General features: G+C 43.3%; 1 protein-coding gene across 1 annotated transcript in view; it reads right to left on the bottom strand.

Annotated features, from left to right (window-relative positions):
* Positions 1 to 1,248: 1,248 nt before the first annotated feature.
* LOC311226154 (phosphatase and actin regulator 4B-like) overlaps positions 1,249 to 24,438 on the bottom strand; it is a gene marked incomplete at its 5' end in the record, with an annotated part of 30,862 nt that continues 7,672 nt past the window's right edge. The window contains 7 exons of the mRNA XM_084311527.1: positions 1,249 to 1,337; positions 9,216 to 9,292; positions 10,132 to 10,269; positions 11,103 to 11,164; positions 12,864 to 12,919; positions 14,568 to 14,766; positions 19,377 to 19,660. Of these exons, the coding sequence (XP_084167653.1) occupies positions 1,322 to 1,337; positions 9,216 to 9,292; positions 10,132 to 10,269; positions 11,103 to 11,164; positions 12,864 to 12,919; positions 14,568 to 14,766; positions 19,377 to 19,660 (832 nt within the window). The 3' untranslated portion in view covers positions 1,249 to 1,321. The remainder of the gene's footprint in view (positions 1,338 to 9,215; positions 9,293 to 10,131; positions 10,270 to 11,102; positions 11,165 to 12,863; positions 12,920 to 14,567; positions 14,767 to 19,376; positions 19,661 to 24,438) is intronic.

Raw genomic sequence — 24,438 nt, 5'->3', positions numbered from 1 at the left:
TGCAGTTCCAAAATGACTCCCTGTTGACCGCTCATATTTCTTTCCTTTTTTAACATTTGATTAAAAGCCATTTGATTATCTACACACTCACTGCACTTCAGACATTCGGCAACTTTCTTTCTGCGAGACATTTAACTCCAGTTGGCCATAGATGCCACTAGCACCACCCAAACCCAAATTCACAATTGCTACGGTTTGCATTGCATGTTTTTGACCTTTAAAGGGCAGTAAAAAACTGATAAAAAATAAGTATAAATGAAGAGAAAGGTTAATCCTGATCTAATGTCACTGGGTTCTGTGGCGTCGGCTCATGCAGTGAAATACCTGCGTTCTATCAGTCTCTCAGGCATAGAGGTGGCGTTGGCACGTGTTACGACCTGCTATAACCTCCCGACTTCCACCGTTCCCTATAGCTTGAAGCTGAAATGGCCACCATGTCACAAACATAAATACAGGAAAACGAAAAGAAAAAGGTTTAAAAAAAAAAAGAAATGTGATCAAAATTACAATATAAAAATCTTGTGCATTACAGAATATCTCGTCGTTAGATCTCTCCACATTTCATTCTTTAGATATCACAGCAATCTATACACGATAACACAAAATACGCACAATATCCCAGAGCAAGTCCAGTCCCATAATAATGACACGCGTCCCGGTCTCTCATCTTCATGACCCGCTCTCGCTCGCTGCAGCCTTTAGTCTCTCTAATATCTATTATTACTGTGTATTTTATTATTATTGTCACCGTCATCGCTATTATCACTATTATTATTGTATGTTATTAACAACATGATTTAGCTGTGCCATATGGAGTAAAAGCAGGTAAAAGGCAACATAGAAAGAGGCGGTTTTTAAAGGTTTGGACTAGCCCCCGAGAAGAGTCCCTGAGGGACACCACATTTTGGCAGAGTGAGTGCAAAGCCCTCTCCAGATGGGAGGGTTCCAGCGCGTCCCTCGCCCAACAACCCCCCCGCCCCCCGCCTCTCCACCTTGTTGGCACGTGGCTCCCCCTTCGTCAGGGAGAAAATACTGCATCTGTTCCTCGGCCCCCACCCGCCGCAGCTCCCCCCTCCCTCAGTTTTATAGTGAAAGCCGTGTGGTGAAATAGAGGGATAGGGAGGAGGAGGAGTGGAGGTCCTGTTTTCAGTCCGTGTTTCCAGGTCATCCCTGATTATCTGTACAGTACATTCACAAACAGGAAGAGAGGGGGTCGTCTGTTTTAGGGAGCAGGCCCCCCCCTCCCCCCCCACTCTCTGCTTTTGCCAGAGACTCTGCCGGTTGGCAATTAAGTGCTTCACTGTCCAGGAGGACGGGGACACTAGGGCCGGTGAAACCTGGAGGAAAAGAGGGCATCACATCAATTATCACAGCTGATTAACACTTTCAGTGCCGGCCATTACCACTTTGATTGCCACTCACAAGTTTTCTCGGATTTATAATAGTTACGTTGAAAGCCACTCACGAGATTTCTCGGAATTTCTTATTTTTTAAGCGATCTGAAATCATATTGCATCACGCGAGCCTACCCTAGCCTACCCAAGAGCCGCCGGCGATCAGATGTGGAAAAAAGCGCCCCCCTATCGTCTCCCAGATGACATCAGGGATTTTGGAATGGACTCAATGAAAATGGATGGGGAAAAAAATCCTGTACTCCACATTTTCCAGTCCACTGATGCAGCCGGGGTTACCAGAGTTCATTATGGATCCTCTGAGCGCCGCGGATCATGAGTTCTACTGTATACACGTTAGATCTATACACTTATCGATTTTTTCGAATGGTGATCAGGAATTGGAATATACCAGTTGGATACTATCTGATGTCAGGTAAGGAATCTATGTTATCAGTGTTAGGATAATCAGACTCATTTTGATGAAGATATAAGCTGTTTTGTGAAATGTGCTCTATCGGTTTCACTGTAAAATCCATGAGGAAATGAAAACGGCTATTATCAGCGCGCGGCTCGAATGGGCGTGCGTGTACGTATAATATTGATCATCTAGCGTTTATTTGAAAACGATTCATAAATAGGCTGACAAATATCAATGTTCTGGAATATTCCAGTAAAAGACGATTATCACAGAATGGCCCAGAATGGGCTGTTTTTTACCTCAAAACGGGTGCTTTTCAAAATGCTCTCAAACGGAAATTAAGTGATAAAAAACCAATCTGCCTCGACAGCACTGACTGGAAAATGATTCTTTGATAAGCGACGGGAAGATTAGACACATAAAACATTAAAACATAGATTAGGCGATATTAACGTTAACATTGAAGTGGATGGTGGCATTCAAGCACTAAGTCGTGCGCCCCCTGGTGGCACTGAAAGTGTTAACGTGGTAAAGCATGGTTAAATGCCACCAGCCACTTCAATGATAGCGTTGTGAACGCATAATCTCTGTCTTAAATTATGGCTATGTGTCTAATCTGCCTGTCAGATTATCAATGACTTGTTTGCAGTCAACATTGTCGAAACGGATTGTTTTTTAATCGGATCATTTCCGTTTTATAGCATTTTGAAAAGCCCTCGTTTTCAAGGAAAATATAAAGATTCTGTGATAAAAGGCATTTACTGGAATATTCTGGAATACACAAACACGTTGTCATTTTTCTGCCTATTTATGAATCGTTTTCAAATAAACGCTAGATTATCAATAGTATATGTGTACTTATGCACGCTATAGAGGCGGGCTGAAAAATCGATTCTCTCATTTCCTCATCAGCGATCACAACCACACATAGGGCAAACACTTATATCGCTGTGAAAATAGCTCTGATTATCCTAAGACTGGTCAAATAGATTCCTTACCTTAGATCAGATGTTATCCAAAAATATTATTCCAATTCCTGATCGCCATTCCAAATATCGATCATGCTTATTGATTACAGTGCTGGGTACTGTAAATACATAATCCACGCGTTTTCCGGGCCGGCGAGCACAATGGATTCTTCAGTTGGCTCGACGGAAAAGTAAAATGAGGAAACTGGCCACCCCCCCTTCGTCAGTGTAAAGTAATGGGGTGCAGTTACACAGGGAGAGACGATAGGGGGCGGTATCTTCCCAATTGAGCTCAGAGAGACTCTGCAGCATTAACCCGAGGCTCGATTGATGATGTTAACATGTAATCTCTTTGCCTGTATACTACTGGCTATACGGTAATCTAGGTTGCCCTCTGGAGGCTGTGAAACGCATGCGCAGTTAGTCTGTGTCGACCACGAGCATGAGGTCCTCTGTTCGTTAATGGCTCTGTATTGGTGTTTGCAAGTTGATCAAATAAACCAAGTTAACAGAAGATAAACGTCGTGTTTATTTATAGTAGACTAACATTGGTAGCAGAGGATGGTTAGCAGAAGATGGCTACTGCTAACTACAAAGTTCCACCGAAGTTCGACGAGTCTCGACCATACGAGTGTTGGAAAAATGAGATTGCCATTTGGAAGCTGGTTACTGAACTTGATAAGAAGAAACAAGCCCTCGCCGTTGTCCTGGGGCTGGAAGGAAGGGCAAGGGACATCGCTATGGAAATACCAGCTTTGGACTTGAACACAAACAATGGTATGGACACGCTGCTAGCAAAACTAGATGGCATATTTCTCAAAGAAGAGAGAGACCGCGCATACGATGCATACTCTTTTTTTGACTGTATCAAAAAGGAGAGCTCCATGTCCATGGCGGACTATGTGATTGACTTTGAACAACGTTACAACCGAATGAAAAGGTACGACATGACTCTCCCTGACGCCGTGTTAGCTTTTAAACTTTTAGACACGGCTTGTCTAGACGAGAAAAATAGACAAATGGCGCTGACTGCGTGTACAGATTTAACGTTTGCGGCAATGAAGTCCGCGCTGAAGAGGATCTTTGGGGGGAGAGTGCACGGCGGCACATCAAACGGAATACACGTTAACGATGAAGCGTTATTCACAGAGCAACGCTCACAAGGAAGATTCAGACGTCCAACGACGCAGCAGTTTGGACAAATTGGACAACAAAGGCAAACGTCACAGGGTACCAACCCACTGGATAGGTTCGGTAAGAGATCAAAATGTGCTATATGTCAGAGCACGTTCCATTGGGCTAAAGACTGTCCTCACAAGAGTAGTGAGCAAGTGAAGCTAACTGACGATCGAACAAGGGTAGAGGAATGTGACATCACACTGCTTACTGCTGTACTGTCTGAAACAGAGGTATTCCTAACTGAGTCCTTAGGGACTGCTATCATTGACACTGCATGTACCCGCACAGTGTGTGGAGAAAAATGGTTGGACAGCTTCGTCGCTGATCTCAGTCAAAGTCAAGTGAACCAGATGGTAAAAAGTGAAACTCCAAGCTCCAGACCATTCCGGTTTGGAGATGGAAATATAGTGCATTCTTCCAGAACACTGAAACTGCCTGCCAAAATAGGACTGACAAAATGTCGAGTGGAAACTGAAGTAGTCAAAGCTGATATCCCACTACTTTTGAGTAAGACATCACTGAAAAGGGCAGGAACCATCTTGGACATGGAGAATGATAGCGCTGTGATGTTTAAACAGAATATCCCTCTTGAACTCACCAGTTCAGGACACTACTGTATAGATATCAGAGACAAGGACACAGGAATGAACCAAATTGAGATTAAGGATGAGGTCCTTACAGTCACAGAAAACAGCCAGGATGAAGATGAGGTCCTTACAGTCACAGAAAATATGACCTCAAATGAGAAACACAAAGTTCTACTGAAACTACACAAACAGTTTGGTCACGCCTCTGCAGAAAGACTACAGCGACTCCTCCGTAGTTCGGGAAATAAAGACAAAGATTGTGACACTATTTTACAACAAATAGTACAGGAATGTGACATATGCCAGAGGTACAGCAAGACCAAGCCGAAGCCTGCTGTGGGTTTGCCTCTGGCTTCAGAGTACAATGAAACGGTGGCAGTGGACCTGCACGAGTTGGAACCAAGTTTATGGTATCTCCACGTCATTGACCAGTTTACACGTTTCAGCGCTGGAAGCATTGTGAAAACAAAGAACTCCTCTGTGATAGTGAACTCTCTTCTTCATACATGGATCAGCGTTCATGGCCCACCACGGAGACTTTACAGTGACAATGGAGGAGAATTCAACAATGCGGAGTTCCGTGACATGGCAGAGAACTTTAACATTGAGACAAAAAACACGGCAGGATACAGCCCCTGGAGCAATGGGCTACTGGAGAGACATAATCAGACCCTCACCGACATCATCCTGAAGGTCAGACGGGAAAATGGATGTGACTGGCAAACAGCCCTGGACTGGGCTCTCATGGCTAAGAACAGTATGCTCAATGTGCACGGCTACAGTCCTCATCAACTGGTGTTTGGCCAGAACCCCAATTTACCTTCTGTACTGGTTGATAAACCACCTGCGCTAGAAGGTACCACGATGAGTGCTAGAGTAGGAGAACACATTTCAGCTTTGCATGCCTCTAGAAAAGCATTTACTGAAGCAGAGTGCTCAGAAAGGATAAGACGAGCACTACGTAAGCAGCTCAGACCCACAGATGAGAAATATGAGATGGGTGACAAGGTGTATTACAAACGAGCTGAATGCACTGAGTGGAAAGGACCAGGGATAGTTATTGGTCAGGATGGGGCTGTTGTTTTTGTGAGGCATGGTGGTTGCTTAGTGAGAGTGCATCACTCTAGGCTTTCTAAGGTGAACACAAAGGTTAGTGAAGAGCACATGGTACAAACTGATGCTGACACAGAAGCAGGAAGTGAGCAAGGTATAAACAATGCAACTGGTAGTTTAGACAGTGAGCAAAATACAGAGAATGAACATGAACAACAAGAAGCCAGTACAAGTGAAGCTATCGATCCACCAAACACTTTGAGTGGTGTAACTCTAACTGAAATGGAGCATAGGCCTAATGCCCATAATAATCCTGCCCCTTCTGCAGGTGTGAGTTTAAAAACAGGACAGACGGTAACATATATGAACAGAGGTGACAACACTCTACTTAAGGCAAGAGTCTTAGGGAGATCTGGCAAGGCTACGGGGAAATATAAAACCTGGTATAACATGCAACATCTAGACAATGATGGTAGTGATGGGCAAAAGGAAGCAGTTGATATCTCACAGGTTGATAATCTCAACATTCAAACAGAAGACAGAGAAGCTGATGTACTTGTAACCAAAGACATTTCATTTGATGCAGCTAAACAGGAAGAAATAAAGAGCTGGCACAATAATAATGTATTTGAGGAAGTTGAAGATGCAGGGCAGAAATGCATTTCCACCAGATGGGTTTGTAGTCTTAAAGACACTCCCAAGGGTATCGTGCCTAAAGCCCGACTGGTTGCCAGAGGTTTTGAAGAGCGGAATATTCAAGAGTTACCGAAAGATTCCCCCACATGTGCCACAGATTCACTTAGACTTATGTTATCAGTGATATGTCAAAACCAGTGGGAAGTCCACTCTATGGACATCAAATCTGCATTCTTGCAGGGTATTGAGCTATCCAGGGATATTTATATCCGCCCCCCTCTAGAGGCAGGATGTCAACATGTTGTATGGAAACTAAAGAAATGTGTATATGGTCTTGCAGATGCATCACTATATTGGTACAACAACGTGAAGGAGATCATGCTGAGTACTGGTGGTAGAGTCTCACAGGTGGATCCGGCAGTCTTTTACTGGTTGGATGAGCAATGTAAGGTCACTGGGGTGCTTGCATGTCATGTAGATGATTTTCTTTGGGCAGGCTCATCTAACTTTTCATCCAATGTGATTCCCCAACTGCAATCTGCATTTAAGGTTGGGCGTGAGGAGCATGAAAAGTTCTCCTATGTAGGAATGGATTTTGTAACTGTTAAAGGTGAAGTTCAGGTACATCAACAAAGTTACATTGAGAACCTGGAGCCTATTCCCATACAAGCAAGTCGGGCCACACAGAGAAATGAACCCCTCAACGAAATTGAGAGAGAGCAGCTACGATCAAAAATAGGACAGATCCTATGGGTTGCTAAACAGACGAGACCTGATGTAATGTTTGATTCATGTTGTTTGGCTTCTAATATAAAAGGGTCAACAGTACAGTCTGTTCATGATGCCAATAAAATAATCCGTAAGCTAAAGTCTGAAAAGGTGACACTCAGATTTCAACATCTGGGAAACAGTGATGCTCTGAACTTGATAGTTTTCAGTGATGCTTCATTTGGAAACCTCCCAGACGGAGGTACACAGGGAGGTACTTTTATAACACTTATGGGAGAAAGAGGGAAGTTTTCCCCCCTCTGTTGGCATTCAAAGAAAATCAGACGTGTGGTTCGCAGTACCCTTGCAGGCGAAACCCTTGCCATGTCAGATGGGGTAGACAATGCAATTTTTCTAGCCACACTATTTTCTGAGCTCACTACTGGAAATGCTGGACTGAATACACTCCCTGTAGTCTGTGTGACCGATAATCACTCTCTGTTCGATGCGCTCAAGTCCACGAAACAAGTCACAGAAAAGAGACTCAGGTTGGAAATCAGTAGCATTAAGGAGCTCATTCAGAACAAGCGCATCAGGCAGGTGCGTTGGTCAGACACAAAATCTCAGCTCGCTGACTGTCTCACAAAAAAGGGAGCTTCGGCTCTTGTGCTCTTAAAAGCACTCGGTGAAGGACAATGGGATCTGGGTTAAAGTGTTTGTTTGAAATGGAACATTGAAAACATTTTTGTTTATGTATTTGTTTCTAAAAATGTTTCCCAAATTTATGTTTAATACTCAGGGAATTTAAACATTTTTGTTTTAAGTCACTGTGTGATTGTTTTTTGATTCATGCAAGGTAATGTTATTTTTGTTTTGTTTATTTCTTTAAAAAGATAGAATGAGATTGTTAACATGTAATCTCTTTGCCTGTATACTACTGGCTATACGGTAATCTAGGTTGCCCTCTGGAGGCTGTGAAACGCATGCGCAGTTAGTCTGTGTCGACCACGAGCATGAGGTCCTCTGTTCGTTAATGGCTCTGTATTGGTGTTTGCAAGTTGATCAAATAAACCAAGTTAACAGAAGATAAACGTCGTGTTTATTTATAGTAGACTAACAGATGAAATATGAATTCAAATCGCCAATAAAAAAAACAACAACAACATACAAACGCTATATAGCGTCGGGGGCACTCAAAGGTCGGCATGAACTAACGACAAAACGCGTCCGTGGCACTCAATGTGTTTTTATTAGCGATTTCCATTCATAATTCATCAATCTAGCCTCACGTTACCACTGGAACTCTCTCTCTATCGTCTCTCCGGATGGTATTGCACCCCATTGGAATGGACTGAATGAAACGCATGGGAAAAAAAGAATCCGGAATCCACATTTTACTTGTCAGACATGTAACCGGAGACGATCCCAGTCATTGCCCACTATCAGAACAGCGGAGAATACGTGTTTCCAGTACCCAGCGTTGGATCAATAAACGCAATCGATATTTGGAATGGCGATCAGGAATTGGAATAATCTTTTTGGAGAACATCTGATCTGAGGTAAGGAATCTATTTTACCAGAATTGGGATAATCAGAGCTATTTTCACAGATATATCAACGTGTCCCGTATGTGTGTATGTGTGTGTGTGTGTGCGATCAGGAAATAAGATAATCGATTTTTCAGCCAGCTTCTATAGCGTGCATAAGTACACATATACTATCGATAATCTAGCGTTTATTTGAAAACGATTCATAAATAGGCTGAAAAATGACAACGTGTTTTGTGTATTCCAGTGTATTACAGTAAAGCACGATTCTTGCAGAATCTTTATTTTCTTCTGAAACTTAAAAAAAAATTCGTTTTTCAAAATGGTATAAAACGGAAATGAACCGATTAAAAAACAATCCGTTTCGACAATGTTGACTGCAAACAAGTCATTGATAAGCGACGGTCATATTAGACACATAGCCATAACTTAAGATATAGTTTGTGCGTTCACAAATGTGAGCGTTCTGTCATTCAATAGACCGTTGGCACGCAACGGGGTTCAAAGGCACTGCATGGCTGGCACGGAAAGTGTTAATATGTACAGTGATACAGGTATAAAGACACTATGGTAGTCATACTGGACAGCAATGCAACTAGTAAGAGTAGGTAAGGGATATGTACAGATATAGATATAGTACTATGATTACAGAGTAGGGCAGTTGTAGACAGTGAAAGCAGTAGGTAGGTATAAACTGAGTATAGTTCGAAGTAATGCAGATGTACCTTGTGTAGATCCGACTGTCCTCGTGGACCTCCATTTCAGAGCTCTTGTAGTCGTTGAGCTCTTTCCGAATGGCAGCCTAGAAAAAAAATGGGAATACAGTGAGACGTACGTCAGTTGACCTACCTCAAGCCCTGCCCTCTTTTCCTGATCCTCCAGTCACAACTGTTGCTTAGTTTGTCTCGAGGGAGACAACGATCGTGATTGGAGGATCGAGAAAAGAGGGCAAGGTTTGAGATGGGTCAGTTAAGTAGGGGCTTAACCCTTTCACTACCACACTACATAAGTTAACCCTTTCACTACCACACTACATAAGGTTAACCCTTTGACTACCACACTACATAAGTTAACCCTTTCACTACCACACTACATAAGTTAACCCATTCACTACCACACTACAGGTTTACCCTTTGACTACCACACTACAGAAGGTTAACCCTTTCACTACCACACTACAGAAACCCTTTCACTCCCACATTACAGGTTAACCCTTTCACTACCACACTACAGACGGTTAACCCTTTCACTACCACATTACAGACGGTTAACCCTTTCACTACCACTACATACACCATTTCACTCACACACTAGACAGTTAACCCTTTCACTACCACACTACAGAAGGTTAACCGTTTGACTACCACACTACAGAAGGTTAACCCTTTCACTACCACACTACAGAAACCCTTTCACTCCCACATTACAGGTAAACCCTTTCACTACCACACTACATAAAGTTAACCCTTTCACTACCATACTACAGAAGGTTAACCCTTTCACTACCACACTACATAAGGTTAACCCTTTCACTACCACACTACATAAGGTAACCCTTTAACTAACCGTCTGTAGTGTGGCAGTGAAAGGGTTAACCGGCTCGTCAGTGGGTCTTCTGGAGACGAGAATGAGACGGAGTACCTTATCTGCAGGAGTCAGCTTGGTCCACGGCTTGTCTGCTCTGCGATCATAGTCGTGGGCGTTCGTGACCTCCACGTACTCGTGGAATGTCAGGATCTTCCTCGCTTGTAGCTCAGCAACTGTGGGTCTTTGACTCAGCTACAGTAGATAGAAAGTAAGCACAAGGTGACAAATCAGTTGACAAATACATTATTTACATGTAGGGTGGTGTGTGTGTGTGTGTGTTTCAAGTTTTGTTTTATTTAGGGCGGCTGGGTGGCGCAGCGGACATTGCGCTCGTCACCAACGCAAGAGACACCGGGTTCGAACCCGGCTGTCGGTGTTGCCTCCGGCTTGGGCCGGCCGTCATACTAACTCAATTGGCAGAGTCAGCGGGTGGGAAGTCAATGGGTGGTAATCTGGACGTTGTGGACAGCGACTCCTACAGGTCGGTTGGGGCGCCTGCACAGCAGAGACAGGAAAATGGTGGGGGCAGTGTGAGTCTCCTACACGTTACTCCTCGCCAAATGAGAGTCCGCGCTGGCAGGTGAAAAGATGCGACTGGCTGCCTACACATGTATCGGAGGGGACACGTGATGCAAGGCTTATATCCTCCCTACGACCGGCCTGTGGCATGCAAGCAACGTTCAAGACAGGGGAGGGGAGAATTGGCACGGCTAAATTGGGATGGGAGAAAAATAGAAAAAGGAGGAGAAAAAGTAGATAAAGTTTTGTTTTATTTGTCTTGTATAAACGTACGTTACAGTGAAATGCTTGGTTCTGTATGAGCCCCCTGGGATTGTGCTTCATACAGTAAAAAAGTTAAAAGAATAGAGTCCAAACACTATACAAAATATACAATATACAAACTAAAGTACAAAATGCAAACTGCTCAAATTAGGTGTGTCTGTAAGTGTGTGTGTGTGTGTGTGTGTGTGTGTGTGTGTGTGTGTGTGTGTGTGTGTGTGTGTGTGTGTGTGTGATGTCCATACCTTCCTAGTCAGCCTCCGCTTGATCTCTCTGACTTCAGCTTGTCTGTCAGCCGGATTCTTGGCTGGAGAGAGTGAGAGTGAGAGTGAGAGAGAGAGAGCGAGAGCGAGAGCGAGAGCGAGAGCGAGAGAGAGAGAGAGAGAGAGAGAGAGAGAGAGAGAGAGAGAGAGAGAGAGAGAGAGAGAGAGAGAAGGGGAGAAAACGAATATAAATTTGGTCCCAACATGAAGAACTGTCTTTGGCTGCAGAAAAGGTGACTTTTGCTTTAGATTCACATTTTAAACCGTCAGAAAGGGTGCACTTGTTCTGTTTCAAACCGTCAGAAAGGGTGCACTTGTTCTGTTTCAAACCGTCAGAAAGGGTGCACTTGTACCTTGCAAGGGCCCACATGTGGGCCCTCTTGAGGACGATTTGCCCACCGGCACTTTGGCGACCACTAGTGGCTCAGGTGTGTAATACAATATATATATATCGAATTAAAGCCCCATTTGTTTCCTGTCGATAGCCCTTTCAGGTGACAAAATCCGTTACATGCCGATATTTGAGGCTTGCGCAAAGTACACGGTATTGCGCAAATACTACTCCCGACTCTTGGGGCTCTAGTTCCGTCAATCGTTTGGCGATCTCGAAAATTATTGGACAGGGTTGTAGCCTAGATGTAGGAATCAGGGATCTAGGTGAAAAGTTATGAGCGAAAACAGGAAGAGAAAAACCGCAGAATGAATTGAAGTCTATGAGAAAACAGAGCTTTTCTTTTGTACACAGTTTACCAAAATCACTCCTAATCACTAATTTCTGAACGGATCTTTATGAAATTTGGACATGTACTACATAAGACTTCAGGCCATACTAAGCCACACAAAGTTCTGGGGAAATACTACATCAGACCGTCAAACCGTCAGGGTCCACTTGTTCTGTTTTAAACCGTCAGAAATGGTGCACTTGTTCTTACCTCAATTGTTAAATTCACGTCTATCTCACTTCTAATCAAGTTGTGAAGAAATGGTGTAAGAATCTATTCTACATGTGACCTCATTCATATAAATAATAGTAATAAATAATAGAATACAGACCGTCATCTGCACCTTTGTTTACACTGTTTATCCTGATCATATTTCTATATTCAGAGTTAATTATATTGTTTACACTGTTTATCTTTCTCATATTTTTATATTTAGAATTAATTATATTGTTTATACTGTTTATTTCTCTCATATTTCTATATTCAGATAAAATTTTATCGCCTATATTTAAGTCTTTCTACTATTACCCTGCCCATACGTGTACCGCCCCTCCCCCTCCCCCATGCTGCTATGACACTATGATGCTATGATGCTGAATTTCCCCAAGGGGATCAATAAAGGAATATCTTATCTTATCAAAGGCTCTGGATTACTAAAATTCTCAAAGGGACATTTTACTTGAGTGAGACGTAATGTAAATGTATGTAAATGTGATGGAGAGACTATTCTTTAAAGAAAGGAGTGAGGAGGTTGGTGAGGATTAACAGACACTTACGTCGAAGAGAAAGGTGAGGAAGAACAGACACTTACGTTGAAGAGAAAGGTGAGGAAGAACAGACACTAACGTTGAAGATAAGGATGAGGAAGAACAGACACTAACGTTGAAGAGAAGGATGAGGAAGAACAGACACTTACGTCGAAGAGAAGGGTGAGGATGAACAGACACTTACGTCGAAGAGAAGGATGAGGATGAACAGACACTAACGTCGAAGAGAAGGATGAGGAAGAACAGACACTTACGTTGAAGGATGTTTCTTTGCTCCAACTCCTCAGCAGAAGGCCTCTGGCTTAGTCGTCTAGAGGGGGGGGGGGGGGGGGGGGCAGAATACTATTTTTATACACTTTCATCACTCATCATTCTGACAAAAATCTAGGCCATCTAAGAAGCTGTCCTTTGATAGCTCCTTTCAATGAGCAATGGCTATTTTCAGCTGAAACCACAATCATCAGTGCCAGTGCAATCATTATTAGATTAGATTTCATTAGATTCAAATGTATTGTCATCATACAGCACAAGTACAGTACAACAAAAATAAGTTTGGCATCCAACCAGAGTGCAAATGTAACAGTAAACTGGATATAAAATATATAAATCAGTACTACTGAGTATAGTGCTAATCAGATGTATGAACAGAGCGTAACTAGTAAGAGTGGGTAAGGGATATATTATGTACAGATATAGATATAGTATATACACATATAGATATAGTATCTACAGATATGTACAGATATAGATATAGTATATACAGATATAGATATAGTATCTACAGATATGTACAGATATAGATATAGTATCTACAGATATGTAAAACGGATTATATGTACAGACAGATAGAGCATCATGATGTGTTAGTCATTGCATTCCTGGCCAAATTCCCAATCAGGTCTCTGACATCAAGGCCACCTATTGTGTAGTGTGATGTGTGCCGGGTGCCAGTGTATGGCAGCCATTGAGCCTGCATAGCCCAAGGTTGGGTGCTACACAGTGGCGGTGAAGGAGGCCATTTCCACCCTACATTGTGGGGAGCGCTTTGAGTGTCTAGAAAAGCGCTATATAAATGCAGGGTTCCCACAGACATTGCTAAATGAAATTCAAGGACTTGTAAGTACTTTTCCAAGCACTATTTTTCATTTTCAAGGATGTCACTCGAAGGATACAATTCACTTTAAATCCTGTTTTTTTAAAAAGCATCTTCTTGGCCTGCTTGCCAGCTAGAGCGAGCTAGAGCATCACACTGAGGAATGAGGAAAAGCAGTTGGAGCACGCGAGACGATTTCTTAATTCAGAACAATTTGATCATGGATGAACAAAACATTCAACGCGAATAGTTGATTTGAATTTCAAGGACTTTTAAGCACCTTGTCAAGAAATGGGCTGTTTTCAAGGAATTCCAGACATTGACTTTTTTTGGGTAAAAAATCAAGCACTTTAAGCACTTCAAGGTAATTATCGATAACTGCGTGATATCGAAAAGTGGCGTCACATATCGATATATTTGCATACCGGTATGTAAAAAAATATATTTAATTTAAATATATATATTTTTAAATACTTTATACTATACTAAAATACTAGGTCTTGTGGCATGTTTTAGTTAAAATATCCCCATTTCATGTAAATTCAGTTGAATTGCAACTCTGCACTGTGCATTCAACATGCAGTGCACTCCTCCATCACATCCAGAGACCAGACTGTAACATGAGAAGGATCACTGTGGTAGTTTTGAATGGGGACATCTGTAACACTAAAGATGGCGGCAACAACAAAGAATTGCTGCAAAATAAACATACATTTGCTGTTTAAATAATAATAAAATATATATTTTTTATACTAATAAAAATATCTATATTTATCGATAATTTGGTCCCGATTTATCGATTCTTCGAAATGGCATATCGTCTCAGCCTTAAATTAACTATTATTATTATTATTATGATTATTGCCTCGTCAGTGCAGTTCCGATCTGTGTGCGGATGGCCTCCCACTGTTCCCTGCTCTGCCACGTCAGGCCGGTCTGTCCCGGAGGGTGGTCGTCCCTGGTGCTCCTGTCCTGGATGAACCGGTCCCTCTCTGGGGCGCAGGGACGACTGCTCAGCTTCAGAGCCAAGGTGTCCTTCCTCTTCACCCTGCAGGCCAAGGCGCCTGGGTACAGAGCCAAGCAGAGACACACATACTCAAAGTAAGTACACAAATACACACACACACTTGAAACACACATGTTTGTTTTTATATATAAGGCCATCCTAGGGAAGCTTCCCCTATATCTTTCCAATCTAATTAGCTTTGCCTCTAGCAGCTACCATACCAGGTCCACAAGATGGCTACTTTAAAAAAACACAAGAATACACACTGAACTACGTAGGAAGAACAGCTTTTTCAAGCTTCGCACCTTGGGCATGGAATGGGCTACAGGACCATATCCACTTAGATACCCTGGTCTCTCTCTGCGAATTTAAATCTGTATTACATAACTTCCTACAAGAAGAATGTCGCTGCTTTCTGTAGTCGGGTCCCAACTAGAAAACTGTAAAATTACTGTATTACCCTGTATTTTACTGTCATACACTTTTACTATTATGTAGACATGTAGTTTTTGTGTTTACATGTAATGTATTGTATATTGTATACATGCACTTTTATTATGTTCTTGTGTGATGTATCGCACATTTTATTGCTGTCTGATATATTGCAAATGTTATTGCTGTCATCTTGGCCAGGTCTCCCTTGCAAAATAGATCTTGTATCTCAATGGGACTTCCTGGTTAAATAAAGGTTACATAAATAAATAAAAAGTACATACTTATTAATCTCCCTTGCCTATATTACTACCTACTGTACTAATATGTCTCTACTACTATGCACTCAACACTGCAGCGCCCCCATGTTTCAACACTGTTTGATGAACATTGTTACTCAGTTGATAGTTGTACCCTTCCTTCCTGCCGACCTGTCGCACAGAACTTGTAAGTCGCTTTGGATAAAAGTCGAAATGCCTAAATGTAAATGTAAAAGTCGTGTAAGAACGAGGACACAGTGTCACAGATGCAAAGTGCGTTTCCTGTGAGCCGTCACTAAGAGCAGAGCAGCTAAAAGCGTCTAGATTATATTATGCGTATTGTCTCCGGGTGGCAGATGGTCCTGCATTAATCACATTCTATGACCTTTACATGACTATTCAATTACACAAATCCCATGACTGGTATTTGGGTGAATAACTTGTTCTTGCTTTAGTTGGCTACAGCGACCACTTTGTACGTACAAGGGAATGTGTCATTTGGGTCATAATTCCCTCAAAGCTACATAGATCTACCAGCTTGATGTTAAAATACTTGAATATTTGAAAAGCAGATTATGAAAAAATTACTTTTCTAGGCCTGGAAATTATTCCCAACGAGTGTTTGAGGTTTTCCAAAATTTACATTTACATTTACATTTAGTCATTTAGCTGACGCTTTTATCCAAAGCGACTTACAAGTTCTGTACGACAAGACAGCAAGAAGGGTACAACTCTATCAGCTGAGTAACAATGTTCATCAAGTGTTGCGTGTTACAGTGTAGGTTAGTTTATTAGGACAAGTGCATGACAGTAAGGTTAGTCAGGGTTAGATTTTTTATTTTTATTTATTTTTTTTAATCATTTCAGATAATGGTTGAAGAAGTGAGTCTTTAGTCGACGGCGAAAGATTGGACGGGATTCGGCTGTCCTAACTGGGATGGGTAGTTCATTCCACCATTGTGGGGCAAGGACTGAGAATAGGCGGCTTCTCTTTGATGACCCTCCGGGAGCTTGGATAGGAGTAGGTCTGAGGCGGCCAGAAGATGCAGAGCGTAGGGGTCTTGAGGGTGTGTAGTTAGAGACCATTGACCGGAGGTAGGCGGGAGCGGTTCCCTTTGCTGCACGGTATGCTAGGTCGAGGGCCTTGAAGCGGATACGTGCAGCAATGGGGAGCCAGTGCAGGTCCCTAAGAAGTGGGGTGACATGGGCCGACTTCGGTAGGTTTGATATCAGGCGGGCCGCTGCGTTTTGAATGAGTTGAAGAGGCTTGGTGGCAGTGGCCGGGAGGCCAGCTAGCAGTGCGTTGCAGTAGTCGAGGCGGGAGATGACTGTTGATTGGATGAGGAGTTGGGTGGCTTCTTTTGTCAGGAAGGGGCGTATCCTTCTGACGTTGCTCAGGAGGAATCTGCAGGTTCTGGTTGTCGCTGCGATGTGAGCAGAGAAGTTCAACTGGTCGTCGAGGACAACACCAAGGTTCTTGGCGGTCGGGGACGCGGTCACAGCTGCATTCTCGACTGTGATGGAGAGGTCGGTCAGGGGGGAGGATTTGGCCGGCAGGTGGAGCAATTCTGTTTTGCTTAGGTTCAGTTTGAGGTGGTTGGTCGTCATCCAGGCGGAGATGTCGGACAGACAGGCCGAGATCCGCTCAGAGACGTGGATATCTGAGGGAGGGAAGAGTTGAGTATCATCGGCATAACAATGATATGAGAAGCCATGAGACGTGATAATGTCACCCAGTGATTTAGTGTAGAGGGAGAAGAGAAGGGGTCCTAGGACCGAGCCCTGGGGGACACCCGTCCGGAGGGGGCGGGTGGCCGACAGAGTCCCTCTCCATGACACTTGGTAGGAGCGGTCGTTGAGGTATGATGTCAGCCATGTCAGCGCAGATCCAGCCACTCCCATTCCTGCGAGGGCCGCGAGGAGGATCTGATGGTTGACTGTGTCGAAGGCTGCAGATAGATCTAGGAGAATCAGGACAGAGGAGAGGCCTTTCGCTTTTGCTAAGTGAAGTGCCTCTGTGACCGCAATGAGGGCCGTTTCTGTGGAGTGGCCAGTCCGGAAGCCAGACTGATTGGGGTCTAGGAGGTCATTCTGTAAGAGATAAGCAGTAAGTTGGTTGGATACAGCACGTTCAAGTGTTTTAGAAAGAAAGGAGAGAAGAGAGACAGGACGATAGTTGGCTATGACGGTGGGGTTCAGGGTTGGTTTTTTTATGAGGGGCGTGACTCTGGCTTGTTTTAGGGAGGTGGGGACCACCCCCGAGTTGAGTGAGGAGTTGATGGTTGCAGTTAGGAATGGGAGGATGTCCGGTGCTATGGTCTGGAGGAGTGGGGAGGGTAGCCGGTCCAGCTGGCATGTAGTCGGACGGTTCGACGTTACCAGTGTCAGGGTCTCGGCTTCTGTAATGGGAGAGAAAGATGACAGAGTGAAGGATGAGGTTCTCGATTCAGTTGCACATCTGCAGTCTATCATTCTGCCTTTAGATGTATTACTGGTGACAGATAAGATACCCACCGCTGTGTCTTTTATGGGAAGGTTGGATGTCCTTCTCTGGTTGAGAGGCGTAACTATCCTTGGTATTTGTTTATTTCTAAAGCCCTTAAACTTAAACCTCCCTCTTACATCACAACACTGTTGGAATGGAATCTTGGAACCTATTCTACACGTTCAAATGACTGGTTGGTTCTTAGGGTTCCTCCAGTTTGCTCTGAACTAGGAAGAACTGCCTTTTCCTTTGATGCTTCCAACACCTGGAATACCCTCCAGCTGACTCTGAAGCTGAAGGTTCTTCCTTCTCTTGCTGCATTTAAAAGTATGATCTCCGACCACCGTGTGTCGACTTGTAACCGTCTTAGCTGATTTTTTATTGTTTATTCTTATCTATTGTGCCTGTATGTATGAAATCGCTGATAAAACTGTGTCATGTCTTGTAAACCTCGTCGCTGTAAATGAGGGTAACCTCAGTGTCTTACGAGTTGAAATAAAGGTCTGAAATGTTCAACTTGCACATGTAATGTAACACAGCAAGGACGCAACATTCAAACCAGTACAACATACATGACACAATGTGAAAATCACATGAAAGAAAATACTGAACTGTAATGGACTAAGATCAACAACATCCACACTAACCCTCTACATGTTATTCAGACCAACGGACCAATATCTGACCAATATCTGAAAGGAAGAAAAATACTAACCGTCTTACTGTCTGTCCTCTACTGTCATGCACTCTTCCTAATATACTAACATACACTCAACACTGTAGCACTCAAGTCTGAACACTTTGATGAACATGGTTACTCAGCTGATAGAGTTGAGTACCCTTCCTTCCTGCTGACTTGTCGTACAGAACTTGTAAGTCGCTTTGGATAAAAGCATCAGCTAAATGATTAAATGTAAATGTAAAATGCAACGGCGCCACTAAGAACAATGCTACCGATACAAATCCAGTGTGCGTTTGAGAATCTAAACTCGGAAGTAGGGCTGTCCCCGACTAAGGATTTGTATAGTCGACTTGTAGTAAAATAGTAAAAAAAAAATAAGTAAAATTATTCTTTTTTTTATCATTCCATTTGGGCTGTAATGTCTGAAGGAGTCGACGGAAGGCGTCTGCTCTGCGAAAGCATGCAATTGGTCCACTGATGGATACATCTTGATATTTGTCTAGTCGAGTGTGTTCATTAGATGGGTGAAATCCTCTTTCAGTGCCTCTGTGCCTGTTTTCTTAGGCAGTTAGCCTCTGGTATGTGTGCCATTAGCGTTAGCCACGCTTCTAGGCCTCTTTTCTTTTGGAAATAATGATAAAAAAAACATAAAAAAAACATAATAATAAAAAAAAAAAATTGCATTCGACTAAGAGGTTGGCAGTCGACTACGGCTCCTTTCGATAGATTAGTCGACTATTCGACTAATAAGGGTCAGCCCTACTCGGAAGCGGGAACTCTTTTAGCAAAAAAGAAAAAGGGAAGCGTACTGATCGGGGGCTCGTCCTCATCCTCGGAGTCTTCGTCCTTGTAGAGCACAGGGCCGTCCGAGTCGCTGTCCTCCCTGTGCCTGTCCTCCTCCTCGTCCTCCTCCTCCTCGCTGCTGGTGGGGCCCTCGGGGATCACGCTGACGCCGGGCTCCCCGATCAGGCACCTGCGGCTCCTGGGCTCCAGCTCCGGCTGAGGGATCTCCCCGTCGTACTCCTCCTCCTCCTCCTCATCCTCGTCGTCGTCGTCGTCGTCATCCTCCTCCTCCGAGTAGTCGTCCTCGGCTCTGACGGGAAGACGGTTTAGTTTATTTAGCACATTTAAAAGACGTACAAAGAACAAATACAATGATGTTAATAGATCGGTGCCAAAGCAGTGACCAAGGCCGCCACTTGATTCAGAAAATACATTAAACACAAACAAAAACATTATGTTATTATACATATTGAAGACAATGAAAATAACTGTATAAATCACAGAGGGAAGGGACAGAAATACTGATGGAACATAGATAAGAAATATGTTTTCTATCTACGTTTGATCTTGGTCAATTATGAACTTAAAATTGTATTGCATTATTTTGATAGTTATTCCAATCAATCGTGCCCTTGTATTTGAAAGAAAACTAGTATGTGTACGGAATGGAAATTAAGACACGACTACAAAAACATTTCATATATTTAATATTATTTCATCTCCCGACAGCCGGGCTGCCCCCCCCCCCCCCAAAGAAATGAACACCTATGCAAATTGAATGTAAGACTTTTTAATGCCTTATAAGGCCTTCAATTGAGTTGTACTGTACGAGTACTGATGGTGAGAGTACTACTACTTACTACCCTGTACTGATGGTGAGAGTACTTACTACCCTGTACTGATGGTGAGAGTACTGATAGTGAGAGTACTGATGGAGTACTGATGGTGAGAGTACTGATAGTGAGAGTACTGATGGAGTACTGATGGTGAGAGTAATGATGGAGTACTGATGGAGTACTGATGGAGTACTGATGGAGTAATGATGGAGTACTGATGGAGTAATGATGGAGTACTGATGGAGTACTGATGGAGTAATGCTGTAGTACTGATAGAGTATTGATGGAGTACTGATGATGGAGTACTGGTGGAGTAATGATGGAGTACTGATGGTGAGAGTACTGCTGGAGTAATTATGTAGTACTGATGGAGTAATTATGTAGTACTGATGGAGTACTGGTGGAGTACTAATGGAGTAATGATGGAGTACTGATGGTGAGAGTACTGATGGAGTACTGATGGAGTACTGATGGAGTACTGATGGAGTACTGATGGTGAGAGTAATGATGGAGTAATGATGGAGTACTAATGGAGTACTGATGGAGTACTGATGGTGAGAGTACTGATGGAGTACTGATGGAGTACTGATGGAGTACTGATGGTGAGAGTACTGGTGGAGTACTGATGGAGTACTGATGTAGTAATGATGGAGTACTGATAGTGAGAGTACTGATGGAGTAATGATGGAGTACTGATGGAGTACTGATGGAGTAATGATGGAGTACTGATGGAGTACTGATGGCGTACTGATGGAGTACTGATGGAGTAATGATGGAGTACTGATGGAGTACTGATGGTGTAATGATGGAGTAATGATGGAGTGATGATGGAGTAATGATGGAGTGATGATGGAGTACTGATGGAGTAATGATGGAGTGATGATGGAGTACTGATGGAGTACTGATGGAGTACTGATGGTGTAATGATGGAGTAATGATGGAGTGATGATGGAGTAATGATGGAGTAATGATGGAGTACTGATGGAGTAATGCTGGATTACTGATGGAGTACTGATGGAGTAATGATGGAGTACTGATGGCGTAATGATGGAGTACTGATGGAGTAATGATGGAGTACTGATGGAGTAATGATGGAGTACTGATGGAGTAATGATGGAGTAATGATGGAGTACTGATGGCGTAATGATGGAGTACTGATGGAGTACTGATGGCGTAATGATGGAGTACTGATGGAGTACTGATGGAGTGATGATGGAATAATGCTGGAGTAATGATGGCGTACTGATGGAGTAATGATGGAGTACTGATGGAGTAATGATGGAGTACTGATGGAGTAATGATGGAGTAATGATGGAGTACTGATGGAGTGATGATGGAGTAATGATGGAGTAATGATGGAGTAATGGTGGAGTAATGATGGAGTAATGATGGAGTACTGACGGAGTGATGATGGAGTAATGATGGAGTAATGATGGAGTAATGGTGGAGTAATGATGGAGTAATGATGGAGTACTGATGTAGTACTGATGGAGTAATGATGGAGTACTGATGTAGTACTGATGGCATAATGATGGAGTACTGATGGAGTAATGATGGAGTACTGATGGAGTGATGATGGAGTAATGATGGAGTACTGATGGCGTAATGATGGAGTGATGATGGAGTAATGATGGAGTAATGGTGGAGTAATGATGGAGTAATGGTGGAGTAATGATGGAGTACTGATGGAGTACAGATGGCTTACTGATGGAGTACTGATGGAGTACTGATGGCGTACTGATGGTGATAGTACTGATGGTGATAGTACTGATGGAGTACTGATGGAGTAATGATGGAGTGATGATGGAGTAATGATGGAGTACTGATGGAGTACTGATGGCGTACTGATGGAGTACTGATGGAGTACTGATGGAGTACTGATGGCATACTGATGGAGTACTGATGGTGTAATGATGGAGTAATGATGGAGTGATGATGGAGTACTGATGGAGTAATGATGGAGTGATGATGGAGTACTGATGGAGTACTGATGGAGTACTGATGGTGTAATGATGGAGTAATGATGGAGTGATGATGGAGTATTGATGGAGTAATGATGGAGTACTGATGGAGTACTGATGGAGTACTGATGGAGTAATGATGGAGTACTGATGGAGTACTGATGGAGTAATGATGGAGTACTGATCACACAGATTAGAACAGTCTAGTGATGACGTCACTCGGCACTGAAAGCTGTCTGAGTCACAACTCAAACGGTTAAAAGATGGAAGATAAAAACCTCTTTTCATGTCATTCCTGACTCCTGAGATAGGTGATGCCATTTTTAGCACTGAACCAAGCAGTGACCCATTTCACGCTTGTTCTACAAGAGTGGTGCCGCGTGTCTGTGTGTGTCTCTGTATGTGTGTGTGTGTGTCTGTGTGTCTCTCTGTGTGTGTCTGTGTGTGTCTCTGTGTGTATGTGTGTGTGTGTTGATTGATTGATTGATTGAAAATGTTATTAACAGATTGCAGAATGGGTACAGTACAGTACAGCTCAATACACACAATTGTTAAGGGGATGCAGACCAGAGAAAGACTTTCGTCTTGTTTACATCAGGGTCCCCCGTTTTCAATTCATCATTTTCATTATTTCTGTGTGTCTGTGTGTATGTGTCTTTCTACATATTGTAGAAATGTGTGCATTGAAATGTCTGTAAAGTCTCGACTACATTGAAAATGAGGGTGACCTCTAGGGCTGTCTTAAATTCTTCGATGGGCATGGGATTCGAATATGAAAATAAAATTTGAATATATTAAAAAAATAATTTATATTTTTTTGCAAAATCAACTCTGCCTCTTCTTTGTTAACTATCTGTGTCTCTGTGTGTGTGTGTGTCTGTGTGTGTCTCTGTGTGTGTCTGTGTGTCTCTATGTGTGTGTCTGTGTGTCTCTGTGTGTCTGTGTCTCTCTGTGTGTGTCTGTTTGTGTCTCTGTGTGAGTGTGTCTCTGTGTGTGTGTGTCTGTGAGTGTCTCTGTGTGTGTGTGTGTGTGTGTGTCTCTGTGTGTGTGTGTGTCTGTGTGTGTGTCTTTGTGTGTGTCTGTGTGTGTCTGTGTGTCTCTGTGTGTCTGTGTCTCTCTGTGTGTGTCTGTTTGTGTCTCTGTGTGTGTGTGTCTCTGTGTGCGTGTGTCTCTGTGTGTGTGTCTCTCTCTGTGTGTGTGTCTCTCTGTGTGTGTGTGTGTGTCTCTCTCTCTGTGTGTGTGTCTCTCTCTATGTGTGTGTGTGTGTGTGTGTGTGTCTCTCTCTGTGTGTGTGTGTGTCTCTCTCTGTGTGTGTGTGTGTGTGTATGTCTCTCTGTGTGTATGTCTCTCTGTGTGTATGTCTCTCTGTGTGTGTGTCTCTGTGTGTGTATGTCTCTCTGTGTGTGTGTCTCTGTGTACGTGTGTCTCTGTGTCTCTCTGTGTCTCTCTGTGTGTCTGTGTCTCTGTGTACGTGTGTCTCTGTGTGTGTGTGTCTCTCTGTGTGTGTGTGTGTGTCTCTCTCTGTGTGTGTGTGTCTCTGTGTGTGTGTCTCTCTCTGTGTGTGTGTGTGTGTGTGTGTGTGTCTCTCTCTGTGTGTGTGTATCTCTCTCTCTCTCTGTGTGTGTGTGTCTCTCTCTGTGTGTGTGTGTGTGTGTCTCTCTCTCTCTCTGTGTGTGTGTGTGTGTGTGTGTGTGTGTGTGTGTGTGTGTGTGTGTGTGTGTGTGTGTGTGTGTGTGTCTCTCTCTGTGTGTGTGTGTCTCTCTCTCTGTGTGTGTCTCTGTGTGTGTGTGTGTCTCTCTCTGTGTGTGTGTGTGTGTGTGTGTGTGTGTGTGTGTGTCTCTGTGTGTGTGTATCTCTCTCTCTGTGTGTGTGTGTGTGTCTCTCTCTGTGTGTGTGTGTGTGTGTGTGTGTGTGTGTGTGTCTCTCTCTCTGTGTGTGTGTGTGTGTGTCTCTCTGTGTGTGTGTGTGTGAGTGTGTGTGTGTGTGTGTGTGTGTGTGTCTCTCTGTGTGTGTGTGTCTCTCTGTGTGTGTGGTGTCTATCTCTCTCTCTCTCTCTCTGTGTGTGTGTGTGTGTCTCTCTCTGTGTGTGTGTCTCTCTGTGTGTGTGTGTGTGTGTGTGTGTGTGTGTGTGTGTGTGTGTGTGTGTGTGTGTGTGTGTGTGTGTGTGTGTGTCTCTCTCTGTGTGTGTGTGTGTCTCTCTCTCTCTCTCTCTCTCTCTCTCTCTCTCTCTCTCTCTCTCTCTCTCTCTCTCTCTGTGTGTGTGTGTCTCTCTGTGTGTGTGTGTCTCTCTC

Source organism: Notolepis coatsorum, assembly GCF_963971535.1.
Source record: "Notolepis coatsorum genome assembly, chromosome: 3".
NCBI classification, from domain to species: Eukaryota; Metazoa; Chordata; class Actinopteri; order Aulopiformes; family Paralepididae; genus Notolepis; species Notolepis coatsorum.
The sequence above is the reverse complement of the archived record's forward strand: the minus strand, read 5'-3'. Positions and strand labels throughout refer to the sequence as shown.